Source organism: Pseudophryne corroboree, chromosome 4, assembly GCF_028390025.1.
Source record: "Pseudophryne corroboree isolate aPseCor3 chromosome 4, aPseCor3.hap2, whole genome shotgun sequence".
Lineage (NCBI taxonomy): Eukaryota > Metazoa > Chordata > Amphibia > Anura > Myobatrachidae > Pseudophryne > Pseudophryne corroboree.
In genome coordinates this window covers 801558023-801573423 of record NC_086447.1, presented here as the reverse complement: position 1 = coordinate 801573423, position 15401 = coordinate 801558023, and the positions used below count along the sequence as shown (strand labels likewise).

Sequence of the window (15401 nt, the reverse complement as noted above, 5' to 3'; positions counted from 1 at the left end):
ATTTTAAATCTGAAAACCTTGAACACTTACATAAAAAGGTTCAAGTTCAAGATGGAGTCACTCAGAGCTGTGATAGCGAACCTGGAAGAAGGGGATTACATGGTGTCTCTGGACATCAAGGATGCTTACCTCCATGTCCCAATTTGCCCTTCTCACCAAGGGTACCTCAGGTTTGTGGTACAGAACTGTCACTATCAGTTTCAGACGCTGCCGTTTGGATTGTCCACGGCACCCCGGGTCTTTACCAAGGTAATGGCCGAAATGATGATTCTTCTTCGAAGAAAAGGCGTCTTAATTATCCCTTACTTGGACGATCTCCTGATAAGGGCACGGTCGAGAGAACAGTTAGAGGTCGGAGTAGCACTATCGCAAATAGTACTACGACAGCACGGATGGATTCTAAATATTTCAAAATCGCAGCTGATTCCGACGACACGTCTGCTGTTCCTAGGGATGATTCTGGACACAGTACAGAAAAAGGTGTTTCTCCCGGAAGAGAAAGCCAGGGAGTTATCCGACCTAGTCAGGAAACTCCTAAGACCAGGCCAGGTGTCAGTGCATCAGTGCACAAGGGTCCTGGGAAAGATGGTGGCTTCTTACGAAGCGATTCCATTCGGCAGATTCCACGCAAGAACTTTTCAGTTGGATCTGCTAGACAAATGGTCCGGATCGCATCTTCAAATGCATCAGCGGATAACCCTGTCTCCAAGGACAAGGGTGTCTCTCCTGTGGTGGTTACAGAGTGCTCATCTCCTAGAGGGCCGCAGATTCGGCATTCAGGATTGGGTCCTGGTGACCACGGATGCCAGCCTGAGAGGCTGGGGAGCAGTCACACAGGGAAAAAATTTCCAGGGCTTGTGGTCAAGCATGGAAACGTCACTTCACATAAATATCCTGGAACTAAGGGCCATTTACAATGCCCTAAGTCAGGCAAGGCCTCTGCTTCAGAGTCAGCCAGTATTGATCCAGTCGGACAACATCACGGCAGTCGCCCACGTAAACAGACAGGGCGGCACAAGAAGCAGGAGGGCAATGACGGAAGTGGCAAGGATTCTTCGCTGGGCGGAAAATCATGTGATAGCACTGTCAGCAGTGTTCATTCCGGGAGTGGACAACTGGGAAGCAGACTTCCTCAGCAGACACGATCTTCACCCGGGGGAGTGGGGACTTCACCCGGAAGTCTTCCACATGATTGTAAACCGTTGGGAAAAACCAAAGGTGGACATGATGGCGTCTCGCCTCAACAAAAAACTGGACAGATATTGTTCCAGGTCAAGGGACCCTCAGGCAATAGCTGTGGACGCTCTGGTAACACCGTGGGTGTACCGGTCAGTGTATGTGTTCCCTCCTCTTCCTCTCATACCAAAAGTACTGAGAATCATAAGAAGGAGAGGAGTAAAGACTATACTCGTGGCTCCGGATTGGCCAAGAAGGACTTGGTACCCGGAAATTCAAGAGATGCTCACGGAAGACCCGTGGCCTCTACCTCTAAGACAGGACCTGCTCCAGCAGGGACCATGTCTGTTCCAAGACTTACCGCGGCTGCGTTTGACGGCATGGCGGTTGAACGCCGGATCCTGAAGGAAAAAGGCATTCCGGATGAAGTCATCCCTACCCTGATCAAAGCCAGGAAGGATGTAACCGTACAACATTATCACCGTATTTGGCGTAAATATGTTGCGTGGTGCGAGGCCAGGAAGGCCCCTACGGAGGAATTTCAACTGGGTCGATTCCTGCATTTCCTGCAAACAGGACTGTCTATGGGCCTCAAATTAGGGTCCATTAAGGTTCAAATTTCGGCCCTGTCGATATTCTTCCAAAAAGAACTAGCTTCTGTACCTGAAGTTCAGACGTTTGTCAAGGGAGTACTGGATATACAGCCTCCTTTTGTGCCTCCAGTGGCACTTTGGGATCTCAATGTAGTGTTGGGATTCCTAAAATCACATTGGTTTGAACCACTCACCACTGTGGACTTGAAGTATCTCACTTGGAAAGTGGTAATGCTGTTAGCCCTGGCTTCAGCCAGGCGTGTATCAGAATTGGCGGCTTTATCCTATAAAAGCCCTTACCTAATTTTTCATACGGACAGGGCAGAATTGAGGACTCGTCCTCAATTTCTCCCTAAGGTGGTTTCAGCATTTCACTTAAACCAACCTATCGTGGTGCCTGCGGCTACTAGGGACTTGGAGGATTCCAAGTTGCTGGACGTAGTCAGGGCCCTGAAAATATATGTTTCCAGGACGGCTGGAGTCAGAAAATCTGACTCGCTGTTTATCCTGTATGCACCCAACAAGCTGGGTGCTCCTGCTTCTAAGCAGACGATTGCTCGTTGGATTTGTAGTACAATTCAGCTTGCACATTCTGTGGCAGGCCTGCCACAGCCAAAATCTATAAAAGCCCATTCCACACGGAAAGTGGGCTCATCTTGGGCGGCTGCCCGAGGGGTCTCGGCTTTACAACTTTGCCGAGCAGCTACTTGGTCAGGGGCAAACACGTTTGCTAAATTCTACAAATTTGATACCCTGGCTGAGGAGGACCTGGAGTTCTCTCATTCGGTGCTGCAGAGTCATCCGCACTCTCCCGCCCGTTTGGGAGCTTTGGTATAATCCCCATGGTCCTTTCGGAGTCCCCAGCATCCACTAGGACGTTAGAGAAAATAAGAATTTACTTACCGATAATTCTATTTCTCATAGTCCGTAGTGGATGCTGGGCGCCCATCCCAAGTGCGGATTGTCTGCATTACTTGTACATAGTTATTGTTACAAAAATCGGGTTATTGTTGTTGTGAGCCATCTTTTCAGAGGCTCCTTCTGTTATCATGCTGTTAACTGGGTTCAGATCACAAGTTGTACGGTGTGATTGGTGTGGCTGGTAATGAGTCTTACCCGGGATTCAAAATCCTTCCTTATTGTGTACGCTCGTCCGGGCACAGTATCCTAACTGAGGCTTGGAGGATGGTCATGGGGGGAGGAGCCAGTGCACACCAGCTAGTCCTAAAGCTTTTACTTTGTGCCCAGTCTCCTGCGGAGCCGCTATTCCCCATGGTCCTTTCGGAGTCCCCAGCATCCACTACGGACTATGAGAAATAGAATTATCGGTAAGTAAATTCTTATTTAAAGTTTGCCTCACACAAAAGTTTTTATGTTGCAATCCTGTTAAAAAGAATATATCCATCTCCAAGACCATCTATTATTTGGTCATCTACGTTATGTTTAAACTGAATCCTATCACCCACTTAGTAGCTGAAAACTGTAGTGGCATTACTGTCACGCTCACAGTTGTATCTAATGTAAAAATAATGTCCAACATAAATTCTTTCAATGAATGGAAAAATTCCAGTATGTAAGTTCTAATCATACTCTTTATTTTTGTGGTTTTAAGAGACATCATGGATGAAATGGAGCTAAGGCGGCTGTCGGTTGGACACGTCCTGTGTGTGCTGGCGGTGTTATTCTCTTTGTGCATCCCAACACTCTTCCTAGATGACTTCTCACTTCTGGGAATGCACCTGACTTGGATGAAAATCTGCTCCACCTCCGTGCTTGCTGCTAATATGGTATTACTGCTAACACTGAAACCAAATCCTTCAACAAAAAGAAACTCTTTTGCAAATAAGGTAATAAAAAAAATATTTGTTCTGGAATCCTTTGTCATTCAAATTAATTTGTTTTCATCACCTGTCTATAAATTGATACTGAAGACTAGTAGTAAGAAATACAAAAGGCCACGAAAATTTAACGGGTCCGTAAAACAGAGTTAACCTCAAGCTTTTACAGACCTTTTAGCTTACGCTATTCAATTAAAGGCCATTTTCTGCGCCATTCAATTTTCTGGCTTTGTGCGTTAACATATAGAATCCGTGATAAGTTCACGGACCTATGTGTTAACACTGCTGGCATTGCGAAAACAGGCTAGTTAACGAGGATTTATTTTTCGTAGCATTGTGAACTCACAAAAAAAAAAAATCCCTGATAACAGCTGCTGGTGGGCTGCAGTTGCGACTAATTGGATAGCCCCGGGGGATCAATTAGCCTGCGGTAAATTACCATGGCTAAGTGAATTACCACATTGATATTTTGACATCACTTAAGCCAGGTATGCATTATGCAATTATTGGCACGATCCTCATGAATCGTGTCGATAATTGCGTATTGTATGGCTGTGATCGTTCAGCGATGGTTGTACATGGAAAATTTTCCAAAATGCCTGAGTGATCCAGTTATTGGTTGGCCACATCTGTGTTTGCAGTTGTAGCAAACTGCCTGATATTTCCCTATTCCCTCACAGCGTCTGCCCAGCTTACCTGGTAAACATCTTTATATTACAAAAATGGAAATAATATGCGGAAGTGCAGAGTTGGACTTGGGGTGAACAAAATGCACTAAGCAAATAGTGGGTGTGTCTTCATGATTTGATGTGTGCTTTTATACTTGCTAGCTGTCATATCCATTTAACAGATAAATAATACCCCTTTTCCATGGCCTTTAAAATCCCGGGCTTTTGCACATGCATGAGCATCAACTGGAGGTTTAGGTCACTGGAAACGGAAACTACTCTTTATCCGGGTGCGGGCTGAGACCTGGGAATTTCCCCAGTCACTCTTTTGCTCCATTTTACTTTATCTAACTTTTATAACGCTACATGATCGTATAAGAAAACTGGCTTTATAGTTCTATATATTTGTTTGCAGGTCAGTAAGCTGTACAGATCCTGTAAATATTTCTTGGCTTCCTGTCTGCTGTTTCATGGGATTGTAGTTCTGTATGGCGCTCCTCTTATAGAGTGAGTATTTTTAATTAAGGTTCTCATTTACACATATCTGGCTTATGTACGGATTGTCTCTTGTATCTGAGTGTGACTAGTAATTACATTACAATGAAAGTGGGTGAGATATGCTGTAATTCCTAATGATTCACTATAACCAGTGTGTACATATTCAGTTCCCTGGCAGATTTAGCTTTTAGCTGTGTTTAAGGACTGCACTATTTCCCTGATTCAGATGGGGTTAAAGTTGCTATTGCTGCTGCTTAAATAGAAGCAGCAGCAATAGCACTATGGTAATGCAGCAGGAGGTGTCACACCACCTGCATGCCCTAGTGATCTGGGCATCAGATCATCTGCAACAACCTCTGCCAGGGTAAGGCAGCCGCTGATGCAACAGAAAGGCCAAGAAATCTTGCTCCTTCAACGGAGATCCTTGCCTGATCCCTTTCCCCACAACGGCGGTGACTCATGTCCATTTTGGGAAATGGACACTGACAGTCTGATACTGCATCCTACGTCACAGACCAGTACTGCACATTTGCAAAGTACCGACAATCAGTATTTTGCGATGTGAGATGCACCTCCAGCCACATCTGAATAAAGACCTATACAGGTTGAGTCTCCCATATCCAAAAGGCTTCGGACCAGAAGTATTTTGGATATCGGATTTTTCTGTATTTTGGAATAATTGCATACCATAATGAGATATCATGGCGATGGGACCCAAGTCTAAGCACAGAATGCATTTATGTTTCATATACACCTTATACACACAGCCTGAAGGTCATGCTAGACAATATTTTTAATACATATGTGCATTAAACAAAGTTTGTTTAATGCACAAATGTATACATTTGTTTGTTTAATACACACAATTCATTTGTTTCATATACACCTTATACACACAGCCTGAAGGTCATTTAATACAATAATTTTAAGAACTTTCTGTATTAAACAAAATTTGTGTACATTGAGCCATCAGAAAACAAAGGTTTCACTATCTCACTAAAAAAACTTACGTATTTTGGAATATTTGGATATGGGATACTCAACCTGTACATGGTTTGGGTAGGATCTTACAATAGAGTTATGCTGGTAACGTATTTACAACAGAAAACACACGACAACCCCATAGAACCTTTATTTTACTAATACCCCTTTCAGACTTAAACACCGGCTTTATTCTGGCTCGGACACTGAGCACAGCTTGAAACTGGGGTTTTCTCTACCTACCCCTATTCACGCAGGTTGTCACACTGGACCCGGGTCTTCTGGCTTACAGTGGGAGCTTGGAGATGATGTCCTCTCCAAATATTACTGTCCCCAGCCAATTAATTTGTTTTAGGCATAACGTGGATCATCCCTTTAACACGTAAGCTGGGGCACTGACCTGGGTTGCAAGTCCCTGGAATAACCCTGGTCGATTGAAAGTGCAGACCCGGGGCTGTTAACCCAGAGCAGACCCTTTCAGTTATAAACTGGACCTGGATCACTGCGTGTGCACTGGAAACAATCCAGAGTTTGGATTATGTCTGTAAGGGGAATAAGACTGTGGGGGTCATTCCGAGTTGATCGCTCGCTAGCTGTTTTTAGCAGCCGTGCGACCGCATAGTCGCTGCCCACAGGGGATTGTATTTTAGCTGTGCAAGTGTGCGAACGCTTGTGCAGCCGAGCAGTACAAAAACAGTTTGTACAGTTTCTGAGTAGGTCTGAACTTACTCAACCACTGCGATCACTTCAGCCTGTCCGGTCCCGGAATTGACGTCAGACACCCACCCTGCAAACGCTTGGACACGCCTGCGTTTTTCCAGCCACTCCCAGAAAACGGTCAGTTGACACCCACAAACGCCTTTTTCCTGTCACTCTCCTTGCGATCTGCTGTGCGAATGGATTCTTCGTACAATCCATCACCCAGCAACGATACGCTTTGTACCAGTGCAACGCGCCTGCGCATTGCGGTGCATGCGCAGTAATGACCTGATCGCTGCGCTGCGAAAAACAGCAGTGTGCGATCAGGTCGTAATGACCCCCTGTATCCATACTTGGAACCACTGCAAAGTGCCTTCGGTTGCTTCTGATTGCTCTATGCAGCTTTTGGGACTGAGCTCTCCTGCAAGTTTTATATGATGTTGTATTATGATGCCACATTATAATCCTGCCAGGAAAGTACAGTGATGCTGGAAATTCCATCCCTTGCTGACAGTATAGCATCTTACAGCTCTTTAACAGAACCATTATCAGTGCTCTGTGCAAACTTGATACGACTTATTGTAACGTTACTTCTATTGGGCCACTAAACTCTCATTGCTTTCTTTACAGATCGTTTGCAGAGACCTTTCTATTTGCAGTTCTGTTATCTTCCTTCACCACATCCCGCTGTCTTTGTATATTGGGACCAAACTTCCACGCTTGGGTCAGGGTTTTCAGTAAAGATGGGTACGTTTTGCATTTGTAGTGTGTTTTTCTTATTTCTTTATGGGTTTTGTATAATAGTGCTATTGAGTATAGTGTTTTTATTGTGCCTGAGTTCTTTCATTTGTTGCTCTCTCTGCAACATAGAACCTTTTTTCTCTCACCCTTGGAACATCCACTGTTTGCTTTATTTAGCAGGAGACCAGCATTCTCTGCTCGGGTCTTCATTTAAAAACCCGAAAGATCTGTAGAAGCCCTGATCGTGAGAGCTGGAACCTTATTAATTAGAGAGAACGGGGGACTGCCCCACTAAAGTACTAATATTGCCATTTAGTAGAGGTTATATTGAAGCAGAAGTTACTTTTAAGAGATTTAAACAATGTGCGTCAAACTCTACCTTTACAGTCCAGGTTTTAAAGATATCCGTGCTTGAGCTCAGATGATTAATTAGCTCCTCGGTCAATTTGATCTGACTATCTGAACTCGAGCACGGACATATTTAAAATCTAGACTGTATGGGTGGCGTTTGGGAAACTCTGTACTAAAGGATAACTGTTCAGAACAGTTGATTCATTGGCTGCTCTAAACATTTATCATTCCGTGTATGGCTAGCATTGGCCAGTATAAATGACCATCACTGCATAAACTTTTGCTATATTAATGAATAATTATACAGAGTCTTACCGTATTTTAAGGAGATTATAAAATGTACTCAGTTTTGCAAAGTGTAAGTAACGGATTCAATAGTACTAGAGTCAAACCTATCCGTATAAGACCTATTGCTACATTTTATATACCTGCCTTCTACTAGGACACCATTATGCACTAGTGCTGCTTTATGAAGTGTGCAGTATTTATACACTCCTGTAACAGGTGAGAGGAGAGCATTAAGTGGAAATAAATGTATTTCTCTTACCTCCTAGAGGACGCTGGGGTCCACAGTACCATGGGGTATAGACTGGTCCACCAGGAGCCATTGGCACTTTAAGAGTTTGAGAGTGTGGGCTGGCTCCTCCCTCTATGCCCCTCCTACCAGACTCGGTTTAGAAAATGTGCCCGGCGGAGCCGGTCACAGCTAGGGGAGCTCTTCTGAGCTTTCCTAAAGAAGTTTAGTTTAGAGTTTTTCTTATTTCACAGGGAGGCTGCTGGCAACAGCCTCCCTGCATCGTGGGACTAAGGGGGGGGAGCAATGTCCGCCCTGCGGGGTCTGAGCCACTGACTCTGCTGACTGGACACTGAGCTCCAGAGGGGCTGATCAGTCTCCGCCGCAGGGGAACCGCTCTCCCCAGCAGCATGCCGCCGACCCCTTACAGAGCTGAAGCAAGTGGTAAGTTAGTGGTGAGGTAGTCCTTCTCCTCAGCTGCGCAGCAGTCCTTTTGGCCTAACAAGACCAGAAAGGCCAGATCATCCAATACCTTCTTCAGGGGAGGTAAGGTTAAGTCCAAGAAACCTGCCGCTGCAGGTTCCCAGGAACAAAAGCCTGCTTCTGGTACCCCAAAGTCCTCCACGTGACGGTGGACGGGAGGGCCCGGAGGTTTGGCCTGTGGGAGCGAGACTCGGACAGTTCAGTCATGTCTGGGTCTCGTCCGGCCTGGATCCCTGGGTGGTAGATATTGTATCTCAGGGATACAGGCTGGAATTTCAGACTCTCCCTCCTCATCGTTTTTTCAAGTCGGGCTTACCAACTTTTTTGGAGGACAGCACAGTGCTTCAAGACGCTGTCCAAAAGCTGGTGGAGGCACAAGTCATTGTGCCGGTACCACCGCACATGCTGACAAAGGGTTACTATTCAAACCTTTTCGTGGTACCGAAACCGGATGGTTCGGTCAGGCCCATCCTGAACCTAAAATGATTGAACCCCTTTCTAAAGGAGTTCAAGTTCAAGATGGAGTCTCTCAGGGCGGTGATATCAGGTCTGGAAGAGGGGGAATTCCTGGTATCCCTGGATATCAAGGATGCGTAACTTCACATTCCGATCTGGCTGCCGCATCAGGCTTATCACCGCTTCGCATTGTTGGACTGTTATTTTCCGTTCCAGGCCCTGCCGTTTGGCCTCTCAACAGCATTGAGGGTGTTTGCCAAGGTGATGGCGGAGATGATGATGCTACTCCGCAAGCAGGGTGTGAGCATCATTCCTTATCTGGACGATCTCCTGATAAAGGCATCGTCCAGGGAACAGCTGCTGCAGTCCATTGTTCTCACAACAAGGCTGCTTCAGAGTCACAGGTGGATTCTGAATATTCCAAAGTCACATTTGGAACCAACCCAAAGATTGTCATTTCTGGGAATGATCCTGGATACGGAAGTGCAGCGGGTGTTCCTTCCGCGGGACAAGGCGTTGGTGATCCAATCCATGGTCCGGGATGTCTTGAAGCCACCCCGGGTGTCGGTTCATCAATGCATTCGCCTATTGGGAAAGATGGTGGCCTCCTACGAGGCTCTCCAGTACGGGAGGTTTCATGCTTGGACCTTCCAACTGGACCTCCTGGACAAGTGGTCGGGATCTCGCCTCCACATGTATCAGAGAATCCGTCTGTCGCCAAGGGCAAAGATTTCACTCCTCTGGTAAATCCAATTGCCTCTTCCTGCTGGAAGGCCGCAGGTTCTGGATTCAGGACTGGGTCCTGCTGTCAACGGATGCGAGGCTCCGGGGCTGGGGAGCAGTCACTCAAGGGGTGACCTTCCAAGGACGGTCGTCAAGTTTGGAAGCCGGCCTGCCCATCAACATTCTTGAAGTAGAGCCGTCTACAACTGTCTTCTTCAGGCGGACCCTCTTCTAAGAAACGGGGCCATTCAAGTACAGTCGGACAACGTAACAACAGTGGCTTATATAAACCGACAGGGCGGAACGAAGAGCAGAGCGGCAATGTCAGAGGTCACAAGAATACTCCTCTGTACGGAAAAGCACACGTTGGCGCTGTCAGCCATCTTCATTCCGGGAGTAGACAACTGGGAAGCAGACTTCCTCAGCAGACACGATCTCCATCCAGGAGAGTGGGGCCTCCATCCGAAGGTGTTCAAGGAGGTCTTTGGGGTCTACCCCAAATAGACATGATGGCATCTCGTCTCAACAAGAAGCTTCGGCGTTCTTGTTCCAAGTCGTGGGACCCACAGGTAGTGGCAGTGGACGCCCTGGTGTCTCCGTGGGTGTTCCAGTCAGTGTACGTGTTTCCACATCTCCCGCTAATCCCAAGAATCCTAAAGCTTGTAAGGAGAACAAGGGTTCAAGCGATTCTCATTGCCCCAGACTGGCCAAGAAGGGCTTGGTAGGCGGACCTTCTGAATCTACTGCAAGAAGAACCGAGGCCGCCTCCTCTTCGGGAGGACCTGTTGCAGCAGGGGCCGTTCGCCTATTAAGACTTACCGCGGTTACGTTTGACGGCATGGAAGTTGAGCACATGATTCTTGCTCAGAAGGGTATTCCGAAAGAAGTGATTCCTACCCTCATACAGGCTAGGAAAGGGGTAACGTCTAAACATTACCATCGTATTTGGAAGAAATATGTCTCTTGGTGTGAGTCCAAGAAGTTTACTGCGGTGGATTTCAACTGGGACGTTTCCTCCTCTTCCTGCAGGCAGGAGTGGATATGGGGCTGAGATTGGGATCTGTGAAGGTCCAGATTTCAGCCCTGTCCATTTTCTTTCAGAAGCAATTGGCTGCCCTCCCTGAAGTTCAGACCTTTTTGAAGGGAGTTCTGCATATCCAACCTCCCTTTGTACTGCCTACGGCGCCATGGGACCTTAACGTGGTGTTGCAGTTTCTCCAGTCGTATTGGTTTGAGCCTCTACAGGAGGTGGAGCTCAAATTTCTTACATGGCAGGTGGTCACTTTGTTGGCCTTGGCTTCTGCTAGGCGTGTCTTTGAGCTTGGGTGCTTTGTCATGCAAAAGCCCTTACTTGATCTTCTATGAGGATAGAGCTGAGCTCCGGACTCGTCAGCAGTTCCTTCCAAAGGTTGTGTCTGCATTTCATATCAACCAACCTATTGTGGTGCCAGTGGTTACTGACTCCTCAATTACTTCAAAGTCCTTTGGATGTCGTGAGGGCTCTGAAGATTTATGTGAAGAGAACTTCTCGTCACAGAAAGTCGGACTCTGTCCTGTATGATCCTAAGAACATTGGGTGTCCTGCTTCTAAGCAGACGATCTCTCGCTGGATCAGGTTCACTATCCAGCACGCTTATTCTACGGCAGGACTGTCTTGTCCAAAATCTGTTAAGGCCCACTCTACTCGTAAGGTGGGGTCTTCCTGGGAGACTGCCCGGGGGGTCTCGACAGTACAACTTTGCCGAGCTGCAACTTGCACACTCCTAGCACTAAGAACACTGATAGTAAAAATAATTTTAATAAACTCTCACAATTAAAATGGAGTATAATTGAAGTTCTTAGCACACATTTGCGCAAATATGCGGGCCCATGTACCGCGGCCAGGTGACTTCATCACATGGGTCCGTAACATTCCTAATACTATCACATGATATAAACTTATACAGGACTTACCTCTAAATAGTGCCATTTCAATGTGTGATCTGAAATGCAGGAACCTAGCTAATTAAAACACCTGAGGGTAAATGGGAGGGGTGCCAATTAGCTAGGTTCCTGCATTTCAGATATTTGCGCAAATGTGTGCTAAGAACTTCAATTATACTCCATTTTAATTGTGAGAGTTTATTTAAATTATTTTTACTATCAGTGTTCTTAGTGCTAAGAGTGTGCATCTGCATCTCTCTTCCTCCAGCATAGTATTAGAAGCCTCAGCATGATAGCACCTCTTGAAATCTCTAGTATTAGGGTGTGCAGTCCAGGCCCCCCTTTTTTCGAGCTGCAACTTGGTCGGGCTCGAACACGTTTGCAAGGTTCTACAAGTTCGATACTTTGACTGAACTTCAGATCATCAGAGGCCAATCAGTTCTGCAGGAGCCTCTGCGCTCTCCCTCCCATTCTGGGAGCTTTGGTACATCCCCCATGGTACTAATGTGGACCCCAGCATCCTCTAGGACGTAAGAGAAAATAGGATTTTGGTACCTACCGGTAAATCCTTTTCTCGTAGTCCGTAGAGGATGCTGGGCGCCCGCCCAGCGCTTCGTTTTCCTGCTGTTGTTAATTGGTTCAGTACCACTTCGTTTAGTTGAGTACTGCGTTGTTACATGATAAGTAATGTTTCAGCCGTTGTTGATTAGTTCAGGCTAGTTGTCTTGACGTGCCTTGTATGTGTGAGCTGGTGTGAATCTCACCACTATCTATCTGTGTTAAGTCCTTCTCTCGAAGTATGTCGTCTCCACGGGCACAGTTTCTAGACTGAGTCTGGTAGGAGGAGCATAGAGGGAGGCGCCAGCCCACACTCTTAAACTCTTAAAGTGCCAATGGCTGCTGGTGGACCTGTCTATACCCTATGGTACTAATGTGGACCCAGCATCCTCTACGGACTACGAGAAAAGGATTTACCGGTAGGTACCAAAATCCTATTTTCTTTGTCATAGCTTTGTCTTTTACTGGGAAACCAATCGAAAAGATATACAACCTACTGCACACTGTGTAAAATTAATATCCATTAAATATTCATAGTATATAGAGACTAGTTTGTCTTCCTCATTTCAGTGATTTTATGGCATCAAAGACTGTAAAGCACTATAGCGCTCCCTGTAAAGTGATAAAATATAATGAACAAATAATAAGAATTTACTTACCGATAATTCTATTTCTCGTAGTCCGTAGTGGATGCTGGGGACTCCGTAAGGACCATGGGGAATAGCGGCTCCGCAGGAGACTGGAATAGCGGCTCCGCAGGAGACTGGGCACATCTAAAGAAAGCTTTAGGACTATCTGGTGTGCACTGGCTCCTCCCCCTATGACCCTCCTCCAAGCCTCAGTTAGGATACTGTGCCCGGACGAGCGTACACAATAAGGAAGGATTTTGAATCCCGGGTAAGACTCATACCAGCCACACCAATCACACTGTACAACTTGTGATCTGAACCCAGTTAACAGCATGATAACAGAGGAGCCTCTAGAAAAGATGGCTCACTACAGCAATAACCCGATTTTTTGGTAACAATAACTATGTACCAGTATTGCAGACAATCCGCACTTGGGATGGGCGCCCAGCATCCACTACGGACTACGAGAAATAGAATTATCGGTAAGTAAATTCTTATTTTCTCTAACGTCCTAAGTGGATGCTGGGGACTCCGTAAGGACCATGGGGATTATACCAAAGCTCCCAAACGGGCGGGAGAGTGCGGATGACTCTGCAGCACCAATTGAGAGAACTCCAGGTCCTCCTCAGCCAGGGTATCAATTTTGTAGAATTTTACAAACGTATTTGCTCCTGACCAAGTAGCTGCTCGGCAAAGTTGTAAAGCCGAGACCCCTCGGGCAGCCGCCCAAGATGAGCCCACCTTCCTTGTGGAGTGGGCATTTACAGATTTTTGGCTGTGGCAGGCCTGCCACAGAATGTGCAAGCTGAATTGTACTACAAATCCAACGAGCCATAGTCTGCTTAGAAGCAGGAGCACCCAGCTTGTTGGGTGCATACAGGATAAACAGCGAGTCAGATTTTCTGACTCCAGCCGTCCTGGAAACATATATTTTCAGGGCCCTGACAACGTCTAGCAACTTGGAGTCCTCCAAGTCCCTAGTAGCCGCAGGCACCACAATAGGTTGGTTCAGGTGAAACGCTGAAACCACCTTAGGGAGAAACTGAGGACGAGTCCTCAATTCCGCCCTGTCCGAATGGAAAATCAGATAAGGGCTTTTACAGGATAAAGCCGCCAATTCTGACACGCGCCTGGCCCAGGCCAGGGCCAACAGCATGACCACTTTCCATGTGAGATATTTTAACTCCACAGATTTAAGTGGTTCAAACCAATGTGACTTTTGGAACCCAAAAAACTACATTGAGATCCCAAAGTGCCACTGGAGGCACAAAAGGAGGCTGTATATGCAGTACCCCTTTTACAAACGTCTGAACTTCAGGGACTGAAGCTAGTTCTTTTTGGAAGAAAATTGACAGGGCCGAAATTTGAACCTTAATGGACCCCAATTTCAGGCCCATAGACACTCCTGTTTGCAGGAAATGTAGGAATCGACCCAGTTGAATTTCCTCCGTCGGGCCTTACTGGCCTCGCACCACGCAACATATTTTCGCCAAATGCGGTGATAATGTTTTGCGGTTACATCCTTCCTGGCTTTGATCAGGATAGGGATGACTTCATCCGGAATGCCTTTTTTCCTTCAGGATCCGGCGTTCAACCGCCATGCCGTCAAACGCAGCCGCGGTAAGTCTTGGAACAGACAGGGTCCTTGTTGGAGCAGGTCCCTTCTTAGAGGTAGAGGCCAAGGATCCTCCGTGAGCATCTCTTGAAGTTCCGGTTACCAAGTCCTTCTTGGCCAATCCGGAGCCACGAATATAGTGCTTACTCCTCTCCATCTTATCAATCTCAGTACCTTGGGTATGAGAGGCAGAGGAGGGAACACATACACTGACTGGTACACCCACGGTGTTACCAGAGCGTCTACAGCTATTGCCTGAGGGTCCCTTGACCTGGCGCAATACCTGTCGAGTTTTTCCCAACGGTTTATAATCATGTGGAAGACTTCTGGGTGAAGTCCCCACTCTCCCGGGTGGAGGTCGTGCTGAGGAAGTCTGCTTCCCAGTTGTCCACTCCCGGAATGAATACTGCTGACAGTGCTATCACATGATTTTCCGCTCAGCGAAGAATCCTTGCAGCTTCTGCCATTGCCCTCCTGCTTCTTGTGCCACCCTGTCTGTTTACGTGGGTGACTGCCGTGATGTTGTCCGACTGGTTCAACACCGGCTGACCTTGAAGCAGAGGTCTTGCTAAGCTTAGAGCATTGTAAATGGCCCTTAGCTTCAGGATATTTATGTGAAGTGATGTCTCCAGGCTTGACCATAAGCCCTGGATATTCCTTCCCTGTGTGACTGCTCCCCAGCCTCGCAGGCTGGCATCCGTGGTCACCAGGACCCAGTCCTGAATGCCGAATCTGTGGCCCTCTAGAAGATGAGCACTCTGCAACCACCACAGGAGGGACACCCTTGTCCTTGGTGACAGGGTTATCCGCTGATGCATCTGAAGATGCGACCCGGACCATTTGTCCAGCAGGTCCCACTGGAAAGTTCTTGCGTGGAATCTGCCGAATGGGATTGCTTCGTAGGAAGCCACCATTTTACCCAGAACCCTTGTGCATTGATGCACTGAGACTTGGC

General features: G+C 46.9%; 1 protein-coding gene across 4 annotated transcripts in view; it reads left to right on the top strand.

Moving 5' to 3' along the window:
• Positions 1 to 15401, top strand: part of PIGF (phosphatidylinositol glycan anchor biosynthesis class F) — a 75075-nt gene that overhangs the window by 21256 nt on the left and 38418 nt on the right. For all 4 annotated transcript variants that reach the window (XM_063918386.1, XM_063918384.1, XM_063918387.1 and 1 more), the window contains 3 exons: positions 3382 to 3616; positions 4691 to 4782; positions 7084 to 7200. In XM_063918386.1, the coding sequence (XP_063774456.1) occupies positions 3389 to 3616; positions 4691 to 4782; positions 7084 to 7200 (437 nt within the window). In that variant the 5' untranslated portion in view covers positions 3382 to 3388. The remainder of the gene's footprint in view (positions 1 to 3381; positions 3617 to 4690; positions 4783 to 7083; positions 7201 to 15401) is intronic.